The sequence below is a fragment of the Rhinopithecus bieti genome, unplaced genomic scaffold (assembly GCF_001698545.2).
Source record: "Rhinopithecus bieti isolate Rb0 unplaced genomic scaffold, ASM169854v2 scaffold_947, whole genome shotgun sequence".
Classification (NCBI taxonomy): Eukaryota; Metazoa; Chordata; class Mammalia; order Primates; family Cercopithecidae; genus Rhinopithecus; species Rhinopithecus bieti.
In genome coordinates this window covers 2,774,261-2,799,145 of record NW_016803664.1, presented here as the reverse complement: position 1 = coordinate 2,799,145, position 24,885 = coordinate 2,774,261, and the positions used below count along the sequence as shown (strand labels likewise).

At 44.3% G+C, this 24,885-nt stretch overlaps 1 protein-coding gene across 5 annotated transcripts in view; it reads left to right on the top strand.

The window, feature by feature from the left end:
- Nucleotides 1–24,885, top strand: part of CGNL1 (cingulin like 1) — a 178,306-nt gene that overhangs the window by 84,890 nt on the left and 68,531 nt on the right. For all 5 annotated transcript variants that reach the window (XM_017896498.1, XM_017896492.1, XM_017896504.1 and 2 more), the window contains exon 8: nucleotides 4,857–5,069. In XM_017896498.1, coding sequence (XP_017751987.1) covers nucleotides 4,857–5,069 — 213 coding nt within the window. The remainder of the gene's footprint in view (nucleotides 1–4,856; nucleotides 5,070–24,885) is intronic.

Here is a 24,885-nt window from a genome sequence, read left to right as displayed (position 1 = left end):
CTCACTCCAGCAGAGTCTTGTGGTGTTTTATTCCTGGCATTTGCCAAGATGCAGGTACTTCAGTCTCATTAAAATAGTCTGGTTATAAAATTGTGTTGGTCTGAGGAGAGATTGTGCTCAGAAATTATGTCTCTAAAACTTCTTTTGTAATGATATTTTGAACATTCTACGCATTTTATAAAAAAGGCAGCCAAAAATATCGTGATTCTCACCAGCCGTGTGATGCTTCCTTGGCCATCCTTCTGGAACAAAAAAATGACAGAATTCTCTGTCAGCTACCGTTGCTATAAAACCTTTTATTTATGCTTTCAGTGAGCATGGGCCAGAGATAGGGACCCTGTGGAACTTCTGGGAAGCACTTATGGAAAAGAGGGTCTAGATTGGTGTCTTCCTCATTTTGATGTGTCATGCTTGTGCCCAGGTGGTGTGTGAAGTAAAGCTTTTTGTGAGTAAATACCTTGCCATTCTGGACATCCTGGTGCCTGCTTCTCAGTGCGCATGGTGTTGGGGTGGTCACTTGCTGCTGCTGCTGCTGCTGCTGAACAGCTGGTCCCATAGTGTGTTCCTTTTTCTCTTAGATCTCCATCTACCCGTTTCTTCAGGCTCTGATCGTGTTTCTTTGCTTTAGTTTAAGAAGGTGGACTTCCTTAAAGGGCCTTCCAGCCAAACACAGTGCTCTGTTTTGGTGGCATCCGTACGAGGCTGTTTTCACGCTGCTGATGAAGACATACATACCTGAGACTGGGCACCTTACAAAAGAAAGAGGTTTAATGGACTTACAGTTCCCTGTGGCCAGGGAGGTCTCATAATCATGGCAGAAGGTGAAAGGCACATCTCACATGGTGGCAAACAAGAGAAGCAAGAGCCAAATGAAAGGGGTTTCCCCTGATAAAACCATCAGAGCTCCTGAGATTTACTCACTGCCATGAGAACAGTATGGGGGAAGCCACCCCATGATTCCATTATCTCCCACTGGGCCCCTCCCTCAGCATGAGGGAATTATAGGAGCTACAGTTCAGGATGAGATTTGGATGGGGACACAGCCAAACCATACCAGCATCTAATGGATGAACTCCAGTGTGACTGTTTGCTTCTCAGCCTTCTTGAGTGTGTGGTTTTGTGGTCAGGTCTGTAGTGACCATAGTGAAGGGAAAGGGCATTAGGACCCATCTAGGTCCCATTCTTGACTCTGCTGCTTGTAAGGCCGTGTGATCTTAGGCATGTTAGAGTCTCAGAGCTTCGTCCGTTTATGAAGAATAGTAATCTTCATCTCCTTGAATATCCATCTCTCTGGATTGTTAGAAATGCTCAGCACAGTTCTTATGATACATAAGGACCAAACACAGTCAACTTTCCTAGCTCTCGCCACTCCCAGACAGCCAGTTTTCCCTTGTTTTCTTTAATTGGAGTCCATAGAGAGGCAAGTTGACCTCTAATGGATGTATACTTACATTTTGAAGTTTATGTATTTTTCTCTGCCTTCTTTGATTGATATAATTAAGCCCCGAGGTGATGGAGTGAAGTTTTTGAAACCTCATGTACCTTTTGGTTTCTACTCTGGAAAACTTCAAGTGCTACTAAGTGATATGGCGAGGTGTAATCTGATTGGATTTGTGCTGCACAGTCCACTTAAGCGACAGCCCCAGCCATAGATAACAGCATGTCGGTGCAGAATGGACCATAAAAACTTCAGTCTTGACATGCATTGGCGGCAGCACACAAAGGCAACACAAAACACAGAGATATGCTGGAAAAGATAAGTGTGGGGAGAGGAACTGTCTTATCGTCCAAACAATTGAGAAACGTGTGAGAGTAAAAGCAGGAAACAGGGGTCAGAATCACAGGGCTTGCACTAGAGATGCTGGCAGGAGGTTCCAGGAAGCCCTGGGGGTAGCCGGAAGCAGCAGTAATTCAGGAGAGACTCTGATCTTCCTTAAGAAGGGGCTGGGCAGCGGCAGCAGGGCGTCCTCTTTGATAAATATCAGGACAGGGTATATTTTCATAAGATCTCTGTGTTTGGTGCTTTGAAAGAGCCAGAGCTGGCCTTGTTACTTGCATGGGTCTCTTGACATTTCATCTGAGCTTGTCAATGCCTGCTAGTTAGATTCTTGACGGGCAAAATCTTAGTCTGTGCAATGCAGCCCTATTCTGGGATTGTAGAGGTTCCTCTGGTTCAATGGACGGTGCATGTCCTAGAGAAAAAGAAAGAGATCTCATTGTCAGTTATCCTTAAATCAATAAAATGTTTCTTCCCTCATCAGGAAAGTAACTTATCATTTCTGAAGCCTTGGGTCCCTAGGTGGCAGCCATGCCTCTGATTCCCCAGGGGCTCCAAGAGAACAGATCCTGCCTATTCTTATGCAGAAGCCACAGGTGAAATAACTGACGAGTTTAGAATTCTGACATCTCCAGACACCTGTACTGCACTTGTTTATTTAGACAGATAAGTGCTCCCAATATTAATCTATGCATCAAAACTATAATAAATCAGATCTGTATCCATCTTTCAAGAAGGATAAGTAGGGAAGCCAAATGCAGATTAGAAAAATGATTAAAATATATAGAATATAAAATAAGAAGTATTAAGTACTATTAGAAGAACAGCTAAAGTGAGATGGGTATTCAAGAGGGATATTCAAGGAAGACCTCTTGGAGGAGGTCAAACTGTATCTGGGTCTTCAACGATTTTCTGAAAGGCAGGGAGAGATGGGCCTGAGAATGGAAAAGGGCACTCCAGACAGAAGATGCTGCATGGATTGCCTTAGAGGCTGTAGGCGAGAGCCTGGATGCGGGGAGCAGCTGAGTGGCTATCGTAAACCACCTGCACAGGAGGTGAGGAGGGCTTTACCCAGGGAGGTAATGGAAAGGATCGAAGATGTTGCAGAACTAACTTTTTGGTTATGAGAGACCAGGACGAGAGAAAAATCAAAGTTGCTGCCAAGTTTCTGAGCTTGAGTGCTGAGGGGGCAGGTGGTGCTTTTCACAAGAGCAAAGAACAAAGGAAGAAGGAAGGAAGAAGCATGATGAATTCTCTTGAGACTGTAATCCTACTGAATCTGAGGTGTCACAGGACACCCAGATGGGTGCATCTAGCAGGTCTTTGAATGTGTTAGTGCAGGTTTGAACTCAGAGAAGGGTAAGAGGCAAAAGTTTAGGAGTCATTTACTTAGAATTAATAGTTGGAAAAACAAAAATGAGCTTGCTAAAAGAGAGTAAAGAATGCAAAGTTGCATTCTTGGAGATCATCATAGATTTTGGGAAGAGGGAGAGAAAAGCCAGAAAAGACTATCACAGAAGAAGCAGCCTGAGGGAAGAAAACAGGAGTCTGTGTTATCTTGGCATTCCAAGAAAGAAGGGCGTCTTAGAGAGACAGGAAGGGAGGAAGAAAGAGGGGTAAAGAAAATTGACGACTGGGAAAAGGCCATCGGATATGATTAAAGGTCACAGTTACCTCAGAGGGGACTGTCTTGGTAGAGTTAGGGACAAAAATCATACAGCAAGAGATTAAGGAGTGAACGGGCAGTCATGAAGTAGAGGCAGTGAACAGAAATTATGCTTTCAAACATTTTGGTGGTGAAGTTTGGCAGGTAACCAAGATTCAAGAATATGGATAGGAACAAAATGGCAGAAAGAAAAGACAGCTGTATTAGTCCGTTCTCACTCTGCTATAAAGACACTACCTGAGACTGGGTAATTTATAAACAAAGGAGGTTTAATTGACTCACAGTTCCGCATGGCTGGGGAGGCCTCAGGAAACTTACAATCATGGCAGAAGGAGAAGTAGGCACCTTCTTCACAAGGCGGCAGGAGAGAGAGGGAGCGAAGGGGGAAAAGCCCCTTATAAGACCATCATATCTCGTGAGAACTCACTATCACAAGAACAACGTGGGGAAAACTACCCCATGATCCGGTCATCTCCCACAGTGTCCCTCCCTTGACACGTGGGGATTATGGGAATTACAACTCGAGATGAGATTTGGGTGAGGACACAGAGCCAAACCATGTCAATAACTGATGGAGTGAAGACTGGGAGCAGGCTGGCAGGGGACAGTGCATTCTCTGTGGAGGGACTGGGTGGAAGAAGGCCTGGAGTGTAGAGGGGTTGAGGTGGAGAGGGAGCCAAGGTGCCCACATCTCTCTGGCTGAGGGAAGGGCAAAAGTGTCTGTGAGGGCGAGTCCTGAGCTGGAAAACTGAGAAGGTCTGGAACAAAGATGCTGGAGGAAAAGAAACACCGAGCCTTTGGCAGGACACACTAGGCTCAGGTAATGTGATTTGTAGTGGAGCCTGTTGCCCCAGCTTTGTGACCTTCCTCATTAATACTTGGCAGTTAAGAAGGGGAAAATGTGAATATTGTGCTCTGCTCAGATGGGCAAATGAGATAGAAGAAAAACAGGCAAAGTCGTCCTGAGTACAAGGAATGTGGATGAAGGGTTTGACCACACTCAGGGTCCTAGGGGATATGAAGCAAAGTAGGCAAGTTGGCGTGTCCCCTGTGAAGCAACAGCACACACAGGGCAAGAGCAAGGGCAACAGATCACTACACAGAAGTGAAACGAGATGGAAAATACAGGCGTGTTTACCAAAGCAGTGAAATTTACATTAGTTTCCCTTTCTCCCTCAAATTCAATCGAATCTCCAAGAAGCAAAGACAGAGGAATCCAAGGGAATCATGGCCTCTGAGAAGTGCAGGGGGAGAGGAAGAAATGGTTTAAACAGGTTTGTGGGATGAGAAGGAGAGAGTGGCAGGGCAAGGTAAGATGACCGTGCATATGGGGACTGAACTGGAGGGGAGATACGGGGCCTCTCAACAAGATGTTTCATCGTCACCTCCTCCCTTCATGTTTCTTCTCTCTAGGAGCTCTTACAGGCAAAACAGGATCTTCAAGATCTGCTGATTGCCAAAGAGGAGCAAGAAGACCTCTTGAGAAAGCGAGAGCGTGAACTCACTGCCCTGAAGGGAGCCCTGAAAGAAGAGGTTTCCAGCCATGATCAGGAGATGGACAAGCTGAAGGAGCAATATGATGCTGAGCTGCAGGCCCTGAGGGAGAGTGTGGAAGAAGCAACCAAGGTGAGGGATGGGGCAGGAGAATCTGGCTTGGGAACAGGTGAAAGGGTAAGACCCTCTCTCCCACACCACTGCAAATTCCCTTCCTTCCTTTTAATTAGAGAGTGAATCTCAGTTCATCAGATCATGGACACAGAGCTTATTAACAAAGAATAAGCTCGATGGTCCTGCTATTGACCTTTTAAAGTCTATAAACTGAAACGTTGATAGGGACATTGGTTAAATCCTATTGCAGGTGGGGAGATGAAGAGGCTGCAGATGAACACTTGAGGTTCTGCAGCCCATTGCACAGTGGAGGGCTGTACTCTCCCAGGCGTTCCCAACGGTCAGAGGCCGAGGGCATTGTGTGACCATGTTAATGGGCAGAAGTGTAGACAGGACCCAAATTCCTGGAATCCTTCACCCCCTGCCCTAGTCTGTTCCTTTTGATTTTGTATAGCCTTTTGTTAGACAGTTCAGGTTCTTTTCTCAGCAGTTACAAGAGGGTTAATTGGCTGAATTGCCCAAACCCTTCCCAGATAATTTTTCTCGTAATTGAATTCTTGGCTCCTACAAATAGATTCAAAATGATGCTGAAGTCTTTTGGGACAGACGTCATACTGGCTGTTGAAGAAGAGAAAAACAGTATTTTGAAGGGGAAAATGGTCTGAAATGTCATGCCATCTTTAGGGAAAGAGGGGAATTACAGAGTATACAATTTTCAGAGACTCTGCAATATATAGGTTAAAAATGATGAAGAAAGAGCTCTTGATATTGTTTATTCTGTGGTGATTACAGTGACAGCTCAGAGCTAGTAGGCCCTCTCTCCCCTAAGCCCTATGGTGATTCACTGATTTTCAATTATGGCACAGTAATTGCAAATGACAAGAAGTGAAAGATGGGTTTGTTTGTTATAACAATAAAAAGTCTGGGAAATAGTCTGTTTGGGGTTATTACAACTTTGAGACCGTTTTTAAAAGCCTCTTGTTGATTTCCCTATCTGATTTTTTTTTTATTTTATTTTAGATTTGACTGCATTTAAGGGAGAAAAGCAAAACCGATTTAATTTTTATTGCTTTGAGGGCACGTGTCTGTTATTTGCATCTCATTTCATTTCTGTGCAACAGCCTGATATCCTTGCGATTGATCTTTATGGGCTGTTGCTTTATCAGGTACATGCCAATAGGCTACTGAGTAAAATGATTCTCCTTTGGACCCGTATCTTTATCACCCTTAAATCTTGCCCCAAAGCTTGACTTAATGTGGTGTATTCTGGGTGGCTCCTTTAAGGGTAGTTGAGAATAGTGTTGGGGGATATGTCTGTAGTGATTTAAGTATAAGGAAAATCAAACTTGTGCCTCACATGGGGTAGGGGCTATTTTATTGAAAGCTTCCAGGGTCACTACTGTCAGAAATACGTAAGTGAGGAAAGGACACGTGGTAGGTGAAAGGATATCTTTGTTGTATGGAATTGAGATCATCAGTAGAGACTTACGTTACTGTGTTTTGACTCTTTCAAATGTCTGCATTATATAGTAACTCAGAATATTTTCATTATGCCAGTTCAAGAGCAATAACTACATTGACCCATATCAGTCTGTAAAAGCAAAACAGGCCAAGTAGTCAAGACGTGTATCATTGGCAGAGAATGGACAGTTTCCGAGCACCGGGAAGCTAACGCAAAGGGGTTCGCCTTAGTACGCAGTGGGGGTGTTGGCCAGCAAGGGCTCTTTGTTCCAGGCTGTTTTCTATACTGCTGCCAGCATCATTCCTTAAAAAAACAAATCTGATCATGTCAGCCTCTGCTTAAGTAACTTGCTTGACTCCCCGTTGCCCCAGATTTCAGCTGAAAATTGTTAGCGTCGTAGGGAAGAAGTTCCTTCTCTGCCTAACCCATCCCCAGAAAACTCTGTATCTTTCAGACCTCTCACCTCTTCATATGTGTAGGGTGACTTGCTCCTACTTTGCCATCTGACCATGCTCTTCTTCTCCTGCAAGACCTTCCCCAGATGTCTTCTCTTTTGTGAACACACCCTAGATACCTAAACTACCTTTGGTGGAGTTAGTTGCACCTTCCTTCACCTTCCTTAGGGTTTCTGTGGAACCCTGGCCATTCTTCTACTGTAGTTGGTATCACACCCTATTGTAATTTCTCATCTTGTCTGCCTCCTCCATTAGACTTTGCACTTCTTGGGCACAGGGGGCACTTTCGTCCCCCCGCCTTTTTTTTTTTTTTTTTTTTCCCTGAGAGGGAGTGACAAACTCTAGTACCTCTGGGGCCAGACAGGGAGCATAAATGAGTAAAATGCTGCGTCTGTTATTGGGATGATAGGAGGGTATGGTGGGGACTGTGACAAGCTGGCTGAAAGGCATGTCCTTTGCTGGAGGCTTCAGTGGCTTCTCTGCTCCAGCTTAGAGTTGCCAGTGAGGGAATGCTGGGCCCATGTTGCTAGATCTTTCATTTTTTTCAAGAAGCCAGATACCTGGATGTTTCTGTGAGATCTCCCAACTTTTAAGCATATCTTCAAATTACAAAATAAATAAATAAATAAAATGACATAGACCAGTACACCCCATATGCAAGTCAAGAGCCTGTGCTCTTAACCCCTTGAGCTCAACATGGTGCCTGGTACAGTGTTTGGCAAGTGAAAGTTAGTTTAGGACAAATTTCCTTTCTGACTGGGTTTTCAGTCCCTGCCATGTAGTTCCTGTTGAATTTTTTCAGTGATGATGTGGGAGGTCTTTTAGGGAACTCTGGTATTATTCTGTGAATTTCTGTGCCTTGCTTTTGAATTTCTCTGCAGTTTCTTTCTTTCTCTTTCCTTCTTTTTTTTGTTTTTTGTTTGTCTTGAGATGGAGTCTTGCTCTGTCACCCTGGTTGGAGTGCAGTGGCAAGGTCTTGGGTCACTGCAACCTCCGCCTCCCAGGTTCAAGCAATTCTCATGCCTCAGTCTCCCAAGTAGCTGGGATTACAGGCATGTGCCACCATGCCTGGCTAATTTTTTTGTATTTTTAGTAGAGATGGGCTTTCGCCATGTTGACCAGGCTGGCTTCGAACACCTGACCTCAAGTGATCTGCCCACCTTGGCCTCCCAAAGTGTTGAGATTATAGATGTGAGCCACGGTGCCTGGCTTCCTTGCAGTTTCTTAAAGAGGATCCTGATTGTGTTTTTTCACCATATTAGCTTTTGCTTCTCAAGGTGACTGCTTAACAAATATGATAGAGTCATATTTTATGGGGGACACATGTATCAATTTAGTAGATGGATGCTGTTTTTGGTTATTTATGTCTTGGTATTATAGAATAGAATCTTAAGATTATTAAGTATTTGGAGGAGAGTGAATTAAGTGTAATTAAGTGTAATCTGGTAAATACTGTTTCTTAAACATGTGCTCTTACTCTTAGATTTTCCTGCCCCAGGGGAGAACCCACCACCACTGTGGCTAAAAGTGACTTTTTTTTTTTTTGAAATGGAGTGTCACTCTGTCGCCAAGGCTGGAGTGAAGTGGAATGATCTTGTCTCATTGCAACCTCCACCTCCTGGGTTCAAGTGATTCTTCTGCCACAGCTTCCCGAGTAGCTGGGATTACAGGTGTGCGCCACCATGCCTGACTAATTTTGTATTTTAGTAGGGATGGGGTTTCACCATGTTGGCCAAGCTGGTCTCGAACCCCTGACCTCAGGTGATCCGTCAGTCTCAACCTCCCCCCAAAAACGGGCATTTCTTTAAGAAATTTTATTGCATTAAAAAGTTTGTTTCTTCAATAGGTCTTATGAAGCAGCCCAAACTTCTGTCATCAGTTTTTCTTATTCTTGCCACTGCCCCAGTGCCAAAACCCCCTAAAGTGCTATTTTATCATTGTAAAGTAACAAGCACTTCATCCTAGCTTGAGCACTACAAGTTTTACATTACTAGAACATTTGGTGAAAAATGTCAAATTATATTTAGAATGTTGTACAGGTATTCCAAACAGATGACTCGGTAATAGTGTATTTTGTAGACCCATCAGCCACATCTTTTTAAGAACAGATTGATTGCTCAGTGGATGGAATTCATGAATGCCTAGGTTGTGTGGGGTTTCCTCACCCAGCAGAATGAATTGCATCTCACTGGCAGAGCGGTGGTGGTTTGGATTATCATGTACACTATTTTAAGTTCTCTTCTTATGGAGAAATGGATCTTCGTAGTCTGTTAGAAAGGAGATTATATCTACCAAACATTCTTTTAAAGGACTAAGCACTTAAGCAACTTATTTCATAACATGGTTTTTTCTCTGTTTCTGGTCATTTTATAGTTTTTTTTCGTTTTGAAAAGGAAATGTCTTCTTCTTCCTTGGGTTTGTGGCCATGACTGGAACCCATTAGAGGAAATGGAAGCTCAATGGGGATGTGAATGGCTGCCATCTGGGAGTAAAATGAACCTTGTTCACAGCTGTTGGCTTCTTTTTTCCAAACCTAACCCTTCCTATCTGCAACTCTTGTGCAAAAGAGAAGTACAGGCAGCATAGTTTCTTAAAATTTCTCAGGAAGTAGGCTCCGCTCAGATTCCAGCTCCTCCAGGAACTTCCCTCATTGCTTTTTGGACCTTACAGTTTCTAGAGACCTGGTACTGTTGGCAATTTTGTTCTGGGTTTTTTTTTTTTTTGAGACGGAGTCTTGCTCTGCCACCCAGGCTGGAGTGCTGTGGCCGGCTCTCAGCTCACTGCAAGCTCCGCCTCCCGGGTTCACGCCATTCTCCTGTCTCAGCCTCCCGAGTAGCTGGGACTACAGGCGCCCGCCTCGTCGCCCGGCTAGTTTTTTTTGTATTTTTTAGTAGAGACGGGGTTTCAGTGTATTAGCCAGGATGGTCTCGATCTCCTGACCCCGTGATCCGCCCGTCTCGGCCTCCCAAAGTGCTGGGATTACAGGCTTGAGCCACCGCGCCCGGCCTTGTTCTGGGTTTTATCTTCCCTGCTCTACTAGGTACTATCATCATTTTCTACTTGGTAACACCAGTGTGCTTGGTACTTAATAGATGTTTAGTGAATGTTTGTGAGTTAGATGAATGAGTAGACAAAAGGGAGATGTCTTTAGAGTCCTCAACAATCCCAAGACCAACCATTAGACTGTTTTGGCTTTAATTTATACATTCAAATTATTTCTCATGAAAATGAACAAATCTTGTTTGTTAGGAGCACTATCATGATGTTAATGTTAATCTTGGAAGGAGTAATTTTGCATGTAAGAGTTGCAAGTATTTTGATGCTGATAAAAAAGCCACTTTTATTTTTGTGCCAGATAATATGACTTTTGGGCCATTAGGCACTTTCAGAGTGCCCAACATACAGCAGTTATGCAACAAATATCTCCCAAGGGAATGGATGAGGGAGAAGAGGAGATAGGATGAAGACATGTGAGATACTCTTGCCATCCTTCCTTTCTCCGTTTGCATTATTTTTAAATACAGCACTTACAAATTGATTTACTGAGCAACTGCAAAGTACAGGGCATCGTGCTAAGTTCGTGAGGACCATAAATATAAATCAGGTGGAATTTACCCTTCCAGGAGATTGAAGGGGAGATATGTAACTCTCAAGCTGATTATAGACAGGAGTAAATGAGCCAAGGGACGTGCGGATAAAGTCATATAGGAAACCCTATAGGAGACCCCATGGCTGTGTTTAGGAAGAGGACTGGTGGCAATCATGAAATATTTCATGGAGGGGACGGTATTTGAGTTGGATTTTGAGTGATGTTTGGGCATGGGGGCTGAGGACATTTTGGGTGCTGAGTACAGCATGAGCAATACCTTGTAGGTGGGAAAGTGAGAGGTCTGGGCTGGGCTTTGTGCAGAAAGAGAAGTTAAGGTGAATACAGAATCAGACACTTAAAGGGCGGGTGCCCAGATCCAATGTGTGGACCGTGCTTGGATCTCAACTGAAACAAACTGACTGCATAAAACAAAATACCTGAAATCATTGGGAACATTTTAGCACTCGATATTAATGATAGTTAAAGAAACTAAACAATTTTTAAGGGGTGATAATAGTGCTGTTGTTAAGAGTCTCTTTTTTTTTTTTTCTTTTTTTTTGAGATGGAATCTTGCTCTTGTTGTCCAGACTGGAGTGCAGTGATGTGATCTTGGCTTATTGCAACCTCTCCCTCCTGGGTTCAAGTGATTCTTATACCTCAGCCTCCTGAGTAGCTGGGATTACAGGCGCCTGCCACCACAACCAGCTGATTTTTGCAGTTTTAGTAGAGACGGGATTTCACCATGTTGGCCAGGCTAGTCTAGAACTCCTGACCTCAGGTAATTCACCCTCCTCGGTCTCTCAAAGTGCTGGGATTACAGGCGTGAACCACCATGCCCGGCCAAGTCTCTGACTTTTAAAGAAACATACTGAGGTTTTTATAGGATGTCTGAAGTTTGCTTTAAAATAATCCACTTCGTTGGGGGAAGTCAGTGGGGTATGGATGAAATAAGATCAGCCGTGCACTGATGTGTGTTAAAGCTGGGTAATGGGTAGGTGAGAGATACTTTTGCAAATGTTTGAAGTTTTTTTCCTTTTTTTTCTTTTTCTTTTTCTTTTTTTTGAGACAGAGTCTGGCTCTGTCACCCAGGCTGGAGTGCAGTGGCATGATCTCAGCTTACTTCAACCTCCGCCTCCTGGGTTCAAGCCATCCTCCCACCTCAGCCTCCCAAGGAGCTAGGACTACAGGTGCATTCCACCACACCTGGCTGGGTTTTGTAAAGACAGGGTTTTACCACGTTGCTCAGGCTGGGTTTGAACTCCTGAGCTCAAGCCATCTGCTCACGTCAGCCTCCCAAAATATTGGGGTTATAGATGTGACCCGCTGCACCCAGCCTTGAAGTTTTCTTTGGTAAAAAGTTTGTGTGCGTGTGTGTGTGTGTGTGTTAAAGAACAAACAAAAAGAGTTAAAATAGGAAAGGTGGAGTGGGGTGAGATTATGGAGACTCTTTTTAGTTGGTAGTCATTGAGGGAGCAATGATGTTTCTTTTATTAGGGACTGATATGGTTTGGCTGTGTCCCCACCCAAATCTCATCTTGAATTATACTCCCATAATACCCACATGTTGTGGGAGGGACTGGTGGGAGATAACTGAATCATGGGGGTGGTTTCCCCCACACTGTTCTCATGGTAGTGAATAATTCCCACGAAATCTGATGGGTTTATCAGGGATTTCCGCTTTTGCGTCTTCCTCATTCTCTCTTTGCCTGCTGCCATCCGTGTAAGACGGGACTTGCTCCTCCTTGCCTTTCACCATGATTGTGAGGTGGAACTGTAGCCACATGGAACTGTAAGTTCAATTAAACCTCTTTCTTTAGTAAATTGCCCAGTCTTGGGTATGTCTTTATCAGCAGTGTGAAAACGGACTAATACAGGGACCTAATAGGGACATTACTTGGTGGTGGTGTGACCTGAGGCTGCAGGTGGAATGGTTAGAAGTAGAGAGTGAGGAGAGATGAGCAGGAAGTAGGGGCTGACTGAGGAGAACCCGCAGGGAGCATGGATTGGGGTGAGGAGGAAGAAGATATACAGCTGACCTGAGCAGGCATCGTCTCTGGGTGCCTGGAAGGGGGCTGTACTGGGAATGGAAAGGCTCATGAGTTCATCTTGAGACCCTAGGGTCCCTCTGTGTGAACAGTGAGTGAGGAACAGGGCTGCCCTATCCAACTGGGAGTCGTTGGAGGGAGTGTGAGTGAGTGACAGAGAGAGAAAGAAGGGAAGGGGACCGAGGGCCTGAGGAGGAAGAGAAGACACAGACACAGAGACCTGAAGAGAAGCAGCCACATCCAGTGACAGGAAAGCAAGGGGAAGGGCAGTTCATTTGACTTAGTTAACAATCTCTTGGGGGAGTTTCTTCAAGCAGCCTATTTTTGCATTATACATTTCCATACTGAGTTTCTGTACTTTTGTCCTGTGTGTTCTTCATACTGTAAATTCTTTCTGCCCATATTTCATATTCTCTAACCCTTGTAAGAATTTTATTCAAATTCAATAATGTTGAAACTTTTCTCCCCCTTCACCACCACCCTCCAATTTTGGATGTATGTGTGTATTTTACTCAGCAATTTGGAAATGTCACTCAGTCTTACATAAATGAATATATGCTTTGGTGCCGTGTTCCCACGTCATTTCTAGTTTTGTCCCTTCCCTCTTTCCTGCCAATCTCTGAACAGGTTCTTCCAAAGCATAAGGTCAGCAGAGGGTCAAATGGTAAAACCAGCGCTAATCTCTGGATCAGTGGAATTGCTTCCCTTAAGACATGGCTCATTCAGTGTAAAATCTCATTTCTATCTTCTCCAAGGGAGCCAGGTTAGCCAGGGAAACAGCAGAAGCTCCTCATTTCCTCTACATTTTAACTTCAAATAATCAACTTACCCTGAATGACAGCTACTGAGAGCTGGAGAAGTGGTGGGGTGTGCAATCAGGTGCCCAGGAAAAGGAAAATATCTCTTTTCCACAGACTCAAGCATGCCTAGAGTGACATGGAACTTTCCATAGGCAAAAGTGAAATGGGTAAGATTTAAGGCTAAAAAAAGATCTCTTTTATTTTTCTCTCTCTCTCTTTTGCCCACCCCAGAAATGGCTCTTTTAATAGTTGTGTAACTCTTCTGTATCTTGTATTGATTAAAAAGTATATAAATAAGAGATCTAGAGTGGTGTCCTGGGATATTCCTTTTGAACCCATCACAGGCCCAGTGCCCCATTCTGTGGCTCTGATCCCAGTTGCCTCCCATGTCCTGAGAGTCAGTGGCTGTCATGACAAAACTCCGGGGGGCTGGGCAATGGACACATCTCTTAGGGGGCCTCCATGAGGGGTAAACAGAGCATCTCTGCAAGTCACTCCTGGTGTTTTACCTGAGCTGCCTAGAGTCACTTGCCATAGGTTAGGTCATAGACGACAAAGATATGCTGGTTTATCTTTAGATATGCGGATTCATTTGCCATCAAATACCTGAGTGTGCTTTCTGTGCCAGCACAGTGCTAGTCACCAAGTATATAAAGGCAAGCAAGCTGTGGTCTCTAACTTTGAGGATCTTATGTGGTCTTGTGGGCAGAAAGATGTGCAAGTAAAATGACGAAGTTGTGGGTGCAGTAATTGAGGGATGTGCAGAGTAGGAGATCAGGACAGGTTTATTGCTTTAGGTGGCAAAATTCAGGTGAGAAATAGCATGTCATTTCTGTGAGTTGACACACTAAGTGCCTTTTATGTACCAAATACTTAAGAATTAGAAATGAAAAAGAGCCTTCCTCTTCGAAGAACCTCTCCAGGAGCTTTGGGACGTTGGTATACCTTGAACTTGCTGATTTTGTACCCAGCTCCTTTTAGTGAAACTCAGAGTTAACAATTAGAATATCTAGGAAGACAAAGAAAAAATATTGATTTGGCTGATGAGTTAAAATATATTTCACTTATTCAGTAAATCAGTTTCCAGTTACAGTTCAGATTTCCAGAGGGTAGGAGCTCATAAACAATTTATGAGGAGAGCCTCTACCTTTCCTGGCTAGGATGATAGAATAAAGGGCTTCTATTTCCAGGACTAGCATTAGGGCTTTTGGCGAGTAGATTTAGCAGCTGCTATGCTGTAGAGAGAAGATTTTGGCTTTAGCCTCACAGTGCAGGAAGAACTGATGGGAAATTCCATTAGGAAGATCCCTCACGTGGAGAGGTAGGACATTGGGTAATTTTTAATGACCCTACCTTGATGCCTCATGAACATGTTTAAGCAGGCTGGCATTTTCCAGCAGTGCCAATAAGGACCAGAAGATAGGGCTGATACCCAGGGCATCTTGATGTCTCAAAATCACAGCAAATTCACAGCAGCGTGCGGAGAAAGTGTCAAGACTTAGTTGGGTAGAGAAGGAGGTAATGCGCTGGAAGCACAGCCGAGGAACTTGGTCGCGTGGTCAGGCTGCCTATGCCTAGCCTTCCGCAAGCCTCCTGATCACTGATGGAGCGAGGAGGGCCCTTGCTTGTTTCCCACCTGTGGTGAACAGTGACGAGGAGAATAGGCTCAAACCACTCAGATTTCATGTTCAATAGTCAGTGTCTAACTGTTCGGAATGGATTGTTGATACAGTTTTTGGAATATCCATTCAATAAATAGTTCACCTATAGTCACTAATTAAGCAAATATCTAAGGAGCATTTTACTTATGTCAGGCACTGTGCTGGGTTGTAGGAATAACGTGGACAAAAGGGGTGAGAAAGACGTTATTCAGATAATCACATGGATAAATGTGTGATTTTCTGGGTGTGGTTGTGCACCCTGTAGTCCTAGCTACTAGGGTGCGTGAAGCAGGAAGATCACTTGAGCCCAGGAGTTGGAGTCCAGCTGGGTAAGATAGCAAGACCCCCATCTCAGAAAAAAGAAAAAAATACATACATGTGTAATTCAGATGTGATAAATGCTTTGAAGTTCAGGGAGGGAGAAAAAGTTTCCTTGAGGAAAATGATGATGGAAATCTGAAGGATGAATGGGAATTAACTAGATTTTTATAAATCCAGAGAATGGTCCAAGCAGAGGAAATAGCATGTGCAAGGGGCTTGCGACAGAAGGGAGTGTGGTTTGTTCAAGCTGTTAAACCATGGCAAGTGAGGCTGGGCTGTGAAGGGTGGTTGAAAGTCTGGTATGAGAGGAAGTAGAAGCAGATAGGGACCAGCTCATGCAGCCTGTGTGGAGCATCTGAAGGACAGATTTTTAGAGACAGACAGACAGACAAGCAGGTATGTGTGTATGTGTTTTTGAGGGGGAGTGTGAATGTTTGACACAGGCAGATTCCTTCCATGGAAAAGTGCCTGCTCTGGGCTTGAGCAGTGAGATGGGAGGCCCTGGGATGGTTCGTTCATGCTGACACTTAGGATGGAGGCATGGGATCTCTGAGGTCTCTTCCACAATTTCATTCTATTTTTAAAAGGATTATTACCTGTCTCTGTCTCTCCTGACTCCTGTGGAGAAAGGGATGGAAATAGGATTAGGTAGGGCCCCATTTTCCTTAGGAGTTTTTGCTCCTTGCTAAGTGCCAGTCTCCTGAATGTATAACATGTGTCTTTGGGCAGGTGGATGAGAGTTGATAGGGCTTATGGCTGAAGGGAGAAGCTTGGTATACTGATGGAGAAGGTTTGTAGGAGGAAAGTTTTTATTTGTTTCTTGCCTGACAAGACTTTTATAATGGGTCACTGCTAGAAATACCTTTAAATGCTTATAGAAGCAGAGAAAGTAACTAGTGGGGTACTTGCCTGTCTCCCCATGTGGAGTGGATGTTCTGAAATCTGTGAGCCATCCATGGACACTGCTCAGAGTCCGGAAGTGTGAGTAACAAAGAAGCTATGGCTACTCACTGAGGGCCCTACACCAGATGCATTTCCAGATGTGGATATGGTCAAGCCACAAGAATTGGGTGGTGCAGTGAGGGGGGCTGTTGTAAATAGCCTGGGACAGTCATAGCCACCATAATATTGCAAACAGTTGAATCTTGAACATCTAAAGGAAAAAAGCTTTAATTTTATTATTGGGAATCCTATTCAATCTATGTTATACTCTCTCTGACCCTCTAAATTCTGCCTGATGGATATTTTTCTAAAGACTTGCCAAGATCATTAAGTAGATTTTTACTTGGTGGAAAATTTTGGCATTATTATTTGATCACTTTAAGCAGAAAATGGAATGTCAGAAACTCTAAATTCGTTAGACAAGAGCCAGTATGGAAACAGGAGTACCTACAGTGGCAAAGTTAATCAGAGTGCATAAGGCATTTATAGTAGCCAGTTGGCCCACAATGACCTGTGCCTTCTGGTCCTTTTGCTCCATTGTTGTCCCGTCCCATGTTGAAAAGATCTGATCTGTGTAACTAATAGGATATTACGGAAATGATGGAGTGTGACTTCCGTTGCTTAATTATAAAAGACATGTGGCTTCTTCCTTGCTTTCTCTTGGATCTCTTGCTGTGGAGGAAGCCAGCTGCCATGTTGTAAGGGCACTCAAGCAGCCCACGAAAAACCCCCTGTGGCAAGGCACTGAGGCCACTTGTCAATAGCCATGTGAGTGTGCCATCTTGGAAGCAGATCCCCTGGCCCCAGTCAAGCCTTCAGATGACTGCAACCTTGACTAACATCTTGACTGCAACCTCATCAGAAACTCTGAGCCAAAACCGCCTGATTGAGTCTCTTATTTCTCCTCCTCCTCCTCCTCCTCCTCCTTCCTTTTGTGTTTTTTTGAGACAGAGTCTCACTCTGCCACCCAGGCTGGAGTGTAGTGGCACAATCTTGGTTCACTGCAACATCCACCTCCTGGGTTCAAGCAATTCTCCTACCTTAGCCTCCTGAGTAGCTGGGACTACAGGTGTGTGCCACTATGCCTGGCTGATTTTTGTATTTTTAGTAGAGACAGGGTTTCACCATGTTGGCCAGACTGGTCTCGAACTCTTGACCTTAGGTGATTCACCCGCCTTGGCCTCCCAAGATTCTGGGATTATAGGCGTGAGCCACCGTGCCCAGCCTTTGAGTCACTTCTTGATTCCTTATCCTCAGAAACTTTGTGAGGTAATGGTTTTTATTTTAGGCTGCTAAGTTTTGGGGCAATTTGTTCTGTGGCAATAGACAACTGATAAAACATTTTGACAAAACCATCTCTTTCAAGCTGCATTTTCTGATAGCCAATAGTGGGCTCTAGCAGAACCCACAGCATCGTGCCATGCTCTTGATTATTACGTTGGACTGTATCTCTTAGGTGATATGTCATGGTTCACATCTTAAAGGAGGGGTGTCTTGTCCTTTGTATCGTCAGTACTTTGCAGAATGCCCTGTATTTGCTGTATGTATGAATCAGAATGTGTAGAGGTAAATAAAGGACACCCGCATAGTTTAAGGACAGGTCAGGGTTTTAAACCCAGCTTTGTCATTGACTTCATAGAATTCTCCTTGTCTTTCTCTGTTTTTATTTCCTCTCTTGTAAAGGAATACTATTTGTGTTATAAAAAACATGTATAATATATTGCTATATAGGCATATGTGCTTGTGCACATATGGACTATTTCAAGAGGGAGATAACTAGTCAATAGTGGTTACTTTTGGGGATATGTAGGGGGATGGGGTAAGAGGAAAACTTTCAAAAAACAGTGTATAAACCTTTTATATCTTTTGAATTTATTCCACCTACAGTGAAATAAGAGTATTGATCTGCGTCTCTCCTAAAGCAGGTCAAGAAGAAGCCCTAAGTTTAGTGAAGTATTTTAATTTTGTCACTGGGGGTCTCTGCCTCTGCCTTGACCTTCACCTTCTATCTGCTACCCAGGTCTGTGGCTTCTGCATCCACAGTAGCTCAGTTCCATCCTCTGACCTCCTTTCTCATAGCTGCTGCCCTGGTTCAGGCCTCATCAGCAGCCATCTCCCTATCTCCCTAACTCGGTTGTCCCCTTCTTACCGCACCCCGTGCCGCAGGTTGGCCACCCCATAGCTCAGGCCCTCCCTCACCAGTCCCTGGTGGCTTCCCTCCAGTCACAGGATCCTGCCTGGTCTCCAAGGCCTGCACTCCACGACCTGGCTCCCAACTGCCTTTGCAACCCTGGCCCTCACTGTTGTCCCTGGTGCCAACCACACTAAAGGATTCCCTGTCACCTCCACAGAAGAGTGTGCTCTATCACTCCGTATTAGCCACCTCTGGGCCTTTGCTTTGCAGTCCTGACCTCCAAGAAAGGACAGTCCTCACAACAGAGACTTATCTGACCCAAAATGTCAATCATGACTCAGAAACTGGGATCTATGTATATACAAGTGTGTGTGTGTGTGTGCGCGCGCTTGCTTCTCTTTTTACATAAATGACTGCTGTGCAACCCCAAGCCTAGTTGATTAGCAATAGATGGAGTGACTGAATACTTTTGACATACCACATCTCTGATCCCCAAGAATCCTCTCCTTGCAGTGGGGAAAATAATCCTCCCAGGGCTGCATGTATTCCAGCCTCAGACTGTCTTTTCTGACCTGCTGTCCTGTGCTCTCCCACTGGATTCTCTGTGTATGCCCTAGTGGTCTCCCTGCTTGCTTTCTTCTGTCCCCTTGCTCATATTAGCCTGTCTGTCCCTAACATCCTTCACCAGCCCCCGAACTTTGGTCTCTGCCGTTTAAAATCCTGCCATCCTTCACAGCTGAGCTCAGATGACATCTCCTTCTTGGGTCCACCCAGCAACTGCTGTTCTTTCTCTTTGAATTCCCCAGGATCTTTTGTCCCTCGGGTGGCATTTATTGTGTTTTGCTTTGCCTGTAGTTGTTTGTTTGTTTACTCAACACATCAAGCATGCGCGAAGTCTGGGGTGCGGAGATGGACAAGGTGGCCTCTGCTCTCAACTCTTGCCCCAGCCTAGTGCCAGAGACAGACAAGAAAGCTGACGGCCAGTTCGGCGTGGGGCATGAGAAGCTGGCATACGACACAGAAAGCAGAAGTTCGGAAAAGGGTGACTTTGCTCAGTGTAGGCAGGCTAGGGCCGGTTCCTAAGAGGGAGTGAGGCTTGGGTGAGTCTTGGGAGCAGGGGGAATTGGCAAGGTGACTTATGGGTGGGCAAGGACATTCTGGAACTTCTTGAACCAAAGCATGTCTTGTTCTCCTCTGAGACTTGAACACCTCTTTAGGGTAACCATTTTCCTTATTCATTTGTGTGCCTTTTATAGTTTTACCTTAGACAGCTAATAGTTTTGTTTGCGTTCGTGTATTTATTCATTCAACAAATATTCTTGAGTGCTTATTTACTTGAGGTAGTGGACTGATGTGAATGGATTTAGGCAAATAGTTGGTGGCAGATGGATTCAGTAGAAACCACCAGAGTAGTAGGTGGCCTCTGAAGTGATTAGATGTGGTTTAGTGAGTTTTAGCTACAGAGTAAATCATGTGTTCACGGTGACCACACGTTAGAATTCCGGAAATGTGGGCCCGAACAAGTCCAAGTTAGATGCAATGGAAAAATCCCTCTCTCCGAGTCATCACTAGGGAGCAGAACTTGTTTGAGCCAGCATTATTAGTTTGGTTTCATGAAAGACAAAATAAAGGGCAAGGTGTTTGTTCCCCAGGGTGACTGCAGCAGTTTTCACAGTAATGAATAAAGTAATGCTGTTTTGTCAGCAGTGAGTAGGAGTTGGGGACTGGGAGAGGCTTGTTCCATTCTTCAGGAAATTCCAAAGTCATGGATGGGCCTTATCCTTGGGGAACTTACAGAGGAAGGAGAGAATATGACCAAGCACACATATTTCTCCTTTTAACACGTCCCTTCTTTTTCTTTCTTTTTGTTTTATTTGTTAAATTTCTGCACATGTTTCTCAAGTGTGTGGTCCAGTGGGAAGAAGTACTGGCAGTCTTTGGGTTTAGGGAAACACTGAGTCCACTTACAGTTAGAAATAAAAGGCTGGATGTGCTTCAAAGACTTTTTGGAATAAGACTAGGGACAAAGAAGTCAAGCAAATAAATGACTGAGTCCAGAGAAGGTGGCATTAGAGATAGATCTGAAAGCATTCAGGGAGATGTGGTGCAGGAGGATGTTAAAATCTTGTTTTTTCCATCCCTGAATTGTCCAAGAGCCCAAAGACATCTACTCTGCAAAGTGTTTGCTATATGATAGTACAACGAAGACTTAGATGCTGGCAAACTTCGTTGGAAAACACTAGGTTCTTCATGTATTTGGAGCAAGAACAAAGGCATTAGTAAACTTTGGAAAATAGGCAGTGGGATTGTCCAATAGAGTCCATCTGGGGAAGTATTTTGAGCCAGTTGGGTTTATAACTATGACCCTGAACTTGAGTCCAACATATGCCAAATCCAAAGGAAAGGTATGTTTGGCCCCTCGTGCTCTTTGATTTACAGGACCTCTTTCTGCCTGGTCAAGGCATTTCATGTCTCTAAGCCTATAACTTTTTGTGAGAAGAAGCCTTCTATGGCTCCTTTGCTGCTTGGTTTCAGAGACACCAGGATGCCAGGCTCCTACCCTGTGTGCAGTGCCTCCTTCTCCCTGTCCCATTGTGAACTGTTTACCTTGCAGGCTCAACTCAGTGGCATTTCCTGTAGCTGTCTTAGTGACCCTTCGGGCCAGAAGCAGATGCCTGTGCTGTGTACCATGCCCCTCCTGCTGCTGAACTGGAGAGAAAACGTGGCTGGCAGGTGGTGAACTCTCTGGCTGATTCAGGCCCAGTGGAGAAGGAGGGTTAATAATTTACTTTGCTCCTATGTAGCCACTGGTGTTGACCTTGACAAAACACTAGTAGAAATTAGTTAGAACCTGGCCTGTCATTTAACTAACAGGATAGTATGGCCCCAAATAAACTTCTTGTTTTGTGGTTAATCCTGTCTCTGAGTTTACGGCTGACATTCCAGTACATCCGGCTCGGTTTGCATCCAGCAGCCAGGACCGTGGACTCATGGTGTTCATGGGGTTCACAAAGAGGGCACATCAGGTCAGGGGCCTGGCTCTCCACGGAGCTGCTCATTGTGGTAGAAGGCCAAAGGCCACAGTGATCAAGACTCTGTAGGAGAGGCGGCAGAACATCGTGTGGGCCTGCTAGATATTGCAGGTGAAGAGGCTCCCTGTCCCCCGTGCTTCTTTGGTTTTAAATTCACAGCTTTTGTTTCTTGAGAAGTTCCGAATCTTTTGCCTCTGGTGCTGCGAGAAGGTTCAACTGATTAAACATCCTAAAGTCAATAGCACAGCTCCTTCTGGAAGGCACTTGAACTGGAGGGGGTCCTCTCACCGTAGACATTGCTGCCTCACTTCCCTGAAATAAAGCCTGCTCCAGAGCAATGATTGTTTGGTGGTGTGTTGTGGAAAGCTGTTAATAGTTTAAAAGTTCTCACTAGCTGCTAAATAGGCCTAGACTGTGAAAGGATACATGGTGACCCAAAGGTAGGTTCTTTTTTTGAGAGTCTTGCACTGTCACCCAGGCTGTAGTGTACTGGCATAATCATGGCTCAGTGTTGCCTCGACCTCCCCGGCTCAAGTCATCCTTCCAGCTCAGCCTCCCGAGTAACTGGGGCTACAAGTGAGTGCCACCACCTCTGGCTATTTTTTGTATTTTTTTGTAGACATGGGGTTTTGCCATATTGCTCATGTTGGTATCAAACTCCTGGGCTCAAGTGGTTCTCCCACCTCTGCATCCCAAAGTGCTGGAATAGCAGGTGTGAGCCACAGCTCCTGGCCCAGATTCTTAACTTATTAGGGAGTATCCAAATTTATCTGTTTATTGATCTCTTAAGTAGAATCTGATTAATTCTCCATCAATAGCTAGCTGCAAAGCACTGCAGATGCCCACTTGCCACTCTCCTTCCCCCAGCCTTCCAGGAAGGTGCAAGGAGTTGTTTGAGGTGGTTCCGACATCCAGCTTTTGGGTCCCTGGTTTATTGCTTTTGCCAGTACATTGGCTGGCACGTTTATCCACCCAACAAATACACGCTCTGTAAATATGCATGTACTTTTGGAGAAGGCCGTTGGACTAAGATGAGGGTGTGGAGGATGGGAGTGAAAAACAGAGTGAGCCAGAAAAAGAGGACATGGAAAAGGAAGGGCAGAAGTTAGAGGGAAGAGGGCTGGGGACTGACTAGTGCCCAGCAATAGAAACAATCAGCATTAGAAACGGGCAAAGGGGCTGGGCGTGATGGTTCACGTCTATAATCCTAGCACTTTGAGAGGCCAAGGCAGGCAGATCACCTGAGGTCAGGGGTTCGAGACCAGCCTGGCCAACATGGTGAAATCCCGTCTCTACTACAAATACAAAAACTAGCTGGACATGGTGGCACATGCTTGTAATCCTAGCTAGTTGGGAGGCTGAGGCAGGAGAATCGCTTAAACCCAGTAGGTGGAGGTTGCAATGAGCTGAGATTATGCCACTGCACTTCAGCCTGGGTGATGGAACGAGACTCCTTCTCAAAAAACAAAAAAAACAAAGCAAAATGAAACAGGCAGAGGGACAAGAGCAGTTTGAAGTATGATGGGAATGAGGTACAGGGGAGGTAAGAAGGAGAAAGGTGCAAAGGGAGGGTCAGAAGATTGGAGAAGAAGTGGGGAAGCTAGTAGCACCAAGAAGTGAAAGAGGAGTTTCAGCTAAAGATCTAGAGGGTAAAAGGGGAAAAGATGAGTCTGAAAGAAAGGTATGAGAGGGTGACAGCAAAGGATAGAGGAGAAGCCGTGAGCTACATATTATGCCAGGTGGGATTTCTGCTCTAGGAATTTTTGGCTCACGGTTATCCCAAAGAACTGTGGCAGCCAGTGTTGGTTTTATTGCAATATTAGCAGTATGTGGTTACTAAATAAGTGACTTTTGAAATAAAGTGTGAACTGTGAGACTCTAGAAGAGGATAAATGAAACTTTTGTCACCTGAGATGGGTGTTTTTTATACCTCCTATTTCTAGGGTCTCTCTGTCCACAGCATTGAACATGGGTATGAAAAGCCAGGAACTCACACCTGTAATCTTAGCACTTTGGGAGGTCAAGGTGGGTGGATCACCTGAGGTCAGGAGTTTGAGACCAGCCTGACCAACATGGTGAAACCCCGTCTCTACTTAAAATACAGAGAAATTCTCTGGGTATGGTGGTGCACATTTGTGATCCCAGCTATTTGGGGGGCTGAGGCAGGAGAATCTCTTGAACCCAGGAGGCAGAGGTTGCAATGAGCTGAGATCCTGCTGTTGCACTCCAGCCTGGACAACAGAGTGAGACTCGGTCTCAAAAACAGAAAAAGAAAGAAAATATGCATTGAATGTAATGCTTTAAAAGTTACAACTGTCATTTGTCTGTGGGGGAAAATATCATAGTCCAGTTAGTTGTAGCTGTCTCTGGTGGTCTTTGGGCAGGAATTTGAAGAGATCATTGGAAAGGCATCAGAAGAATTTAAATGACCCATATCCCATCTTTCAGAATGAAACTAATATTCATTAAAAAAAATTGTATGCTCTGGCTGAGAATTTATACAGCCTTCTAAAGAGGAGACAGGTATGCTTTTGGTCTCCAGTGATCAGTCTGTGAACTTGGGGCATTATTCAGTGGATCTGGGACCTTCTTACTCTTACCAACTGATTTAGGCCATCCCCTTTCCTCTTGAAACCAACTTTGTTTGATATGTCATTGTAGATTTTCTATTATTTCCCCCAAATCATTCCTTAATGAACAGTATGCCTTAAATGCCTTCTCTTTGTATCCAGAAATTATCAGCTCAACCAATAAAGAGTATGTTTGTTAGTCAAGCCAGTGATGCAGGAAAGACCTGAGTTTTTTTTTTTTTTTTTAAGATGGGGAAGTTTACAAAAGAATTTTTTAAAAATCAAATGTTTTATTTTGAGATAATTATAAATTTATATGCAGTTGTAAAAAAAACAGAGCTAGATCCCATATACCCTTTATCCTGTTTCCCCCAAATGTAATATATTGTGAACCATAGTACAATAGCATGACCAGGATACTGACATTGATACAACTGAGATACAGAACATTTACATCACTCCCCGCATTCTTCATGGTGTCCTTTTATAGCCATGCCATCTTCCTTCCTTTCCCTCACATCCCTCCTTAACCCAACTACTATGCTTTTCTCTGTTTTTTAAATTTTACCATTTCTAGGATGAGATATATATAGATGGTGTGGGGGGGGAGGGGGGAGGGACTGCATTGGGAGTTATACATGATATAAATGATGAATTGATGGGTGCTGACGAGTTGATGGGTGCAGCACACCAACATGGCACGAGTATACATATGTAACAAACCTGCACGTTATGCACATGTACCCTAGAACTTAAAGTATAATAAAAATAAAAAATAAAAAATTAAAAATTAAAAAAATAATAATAAATAAATAAAAATACA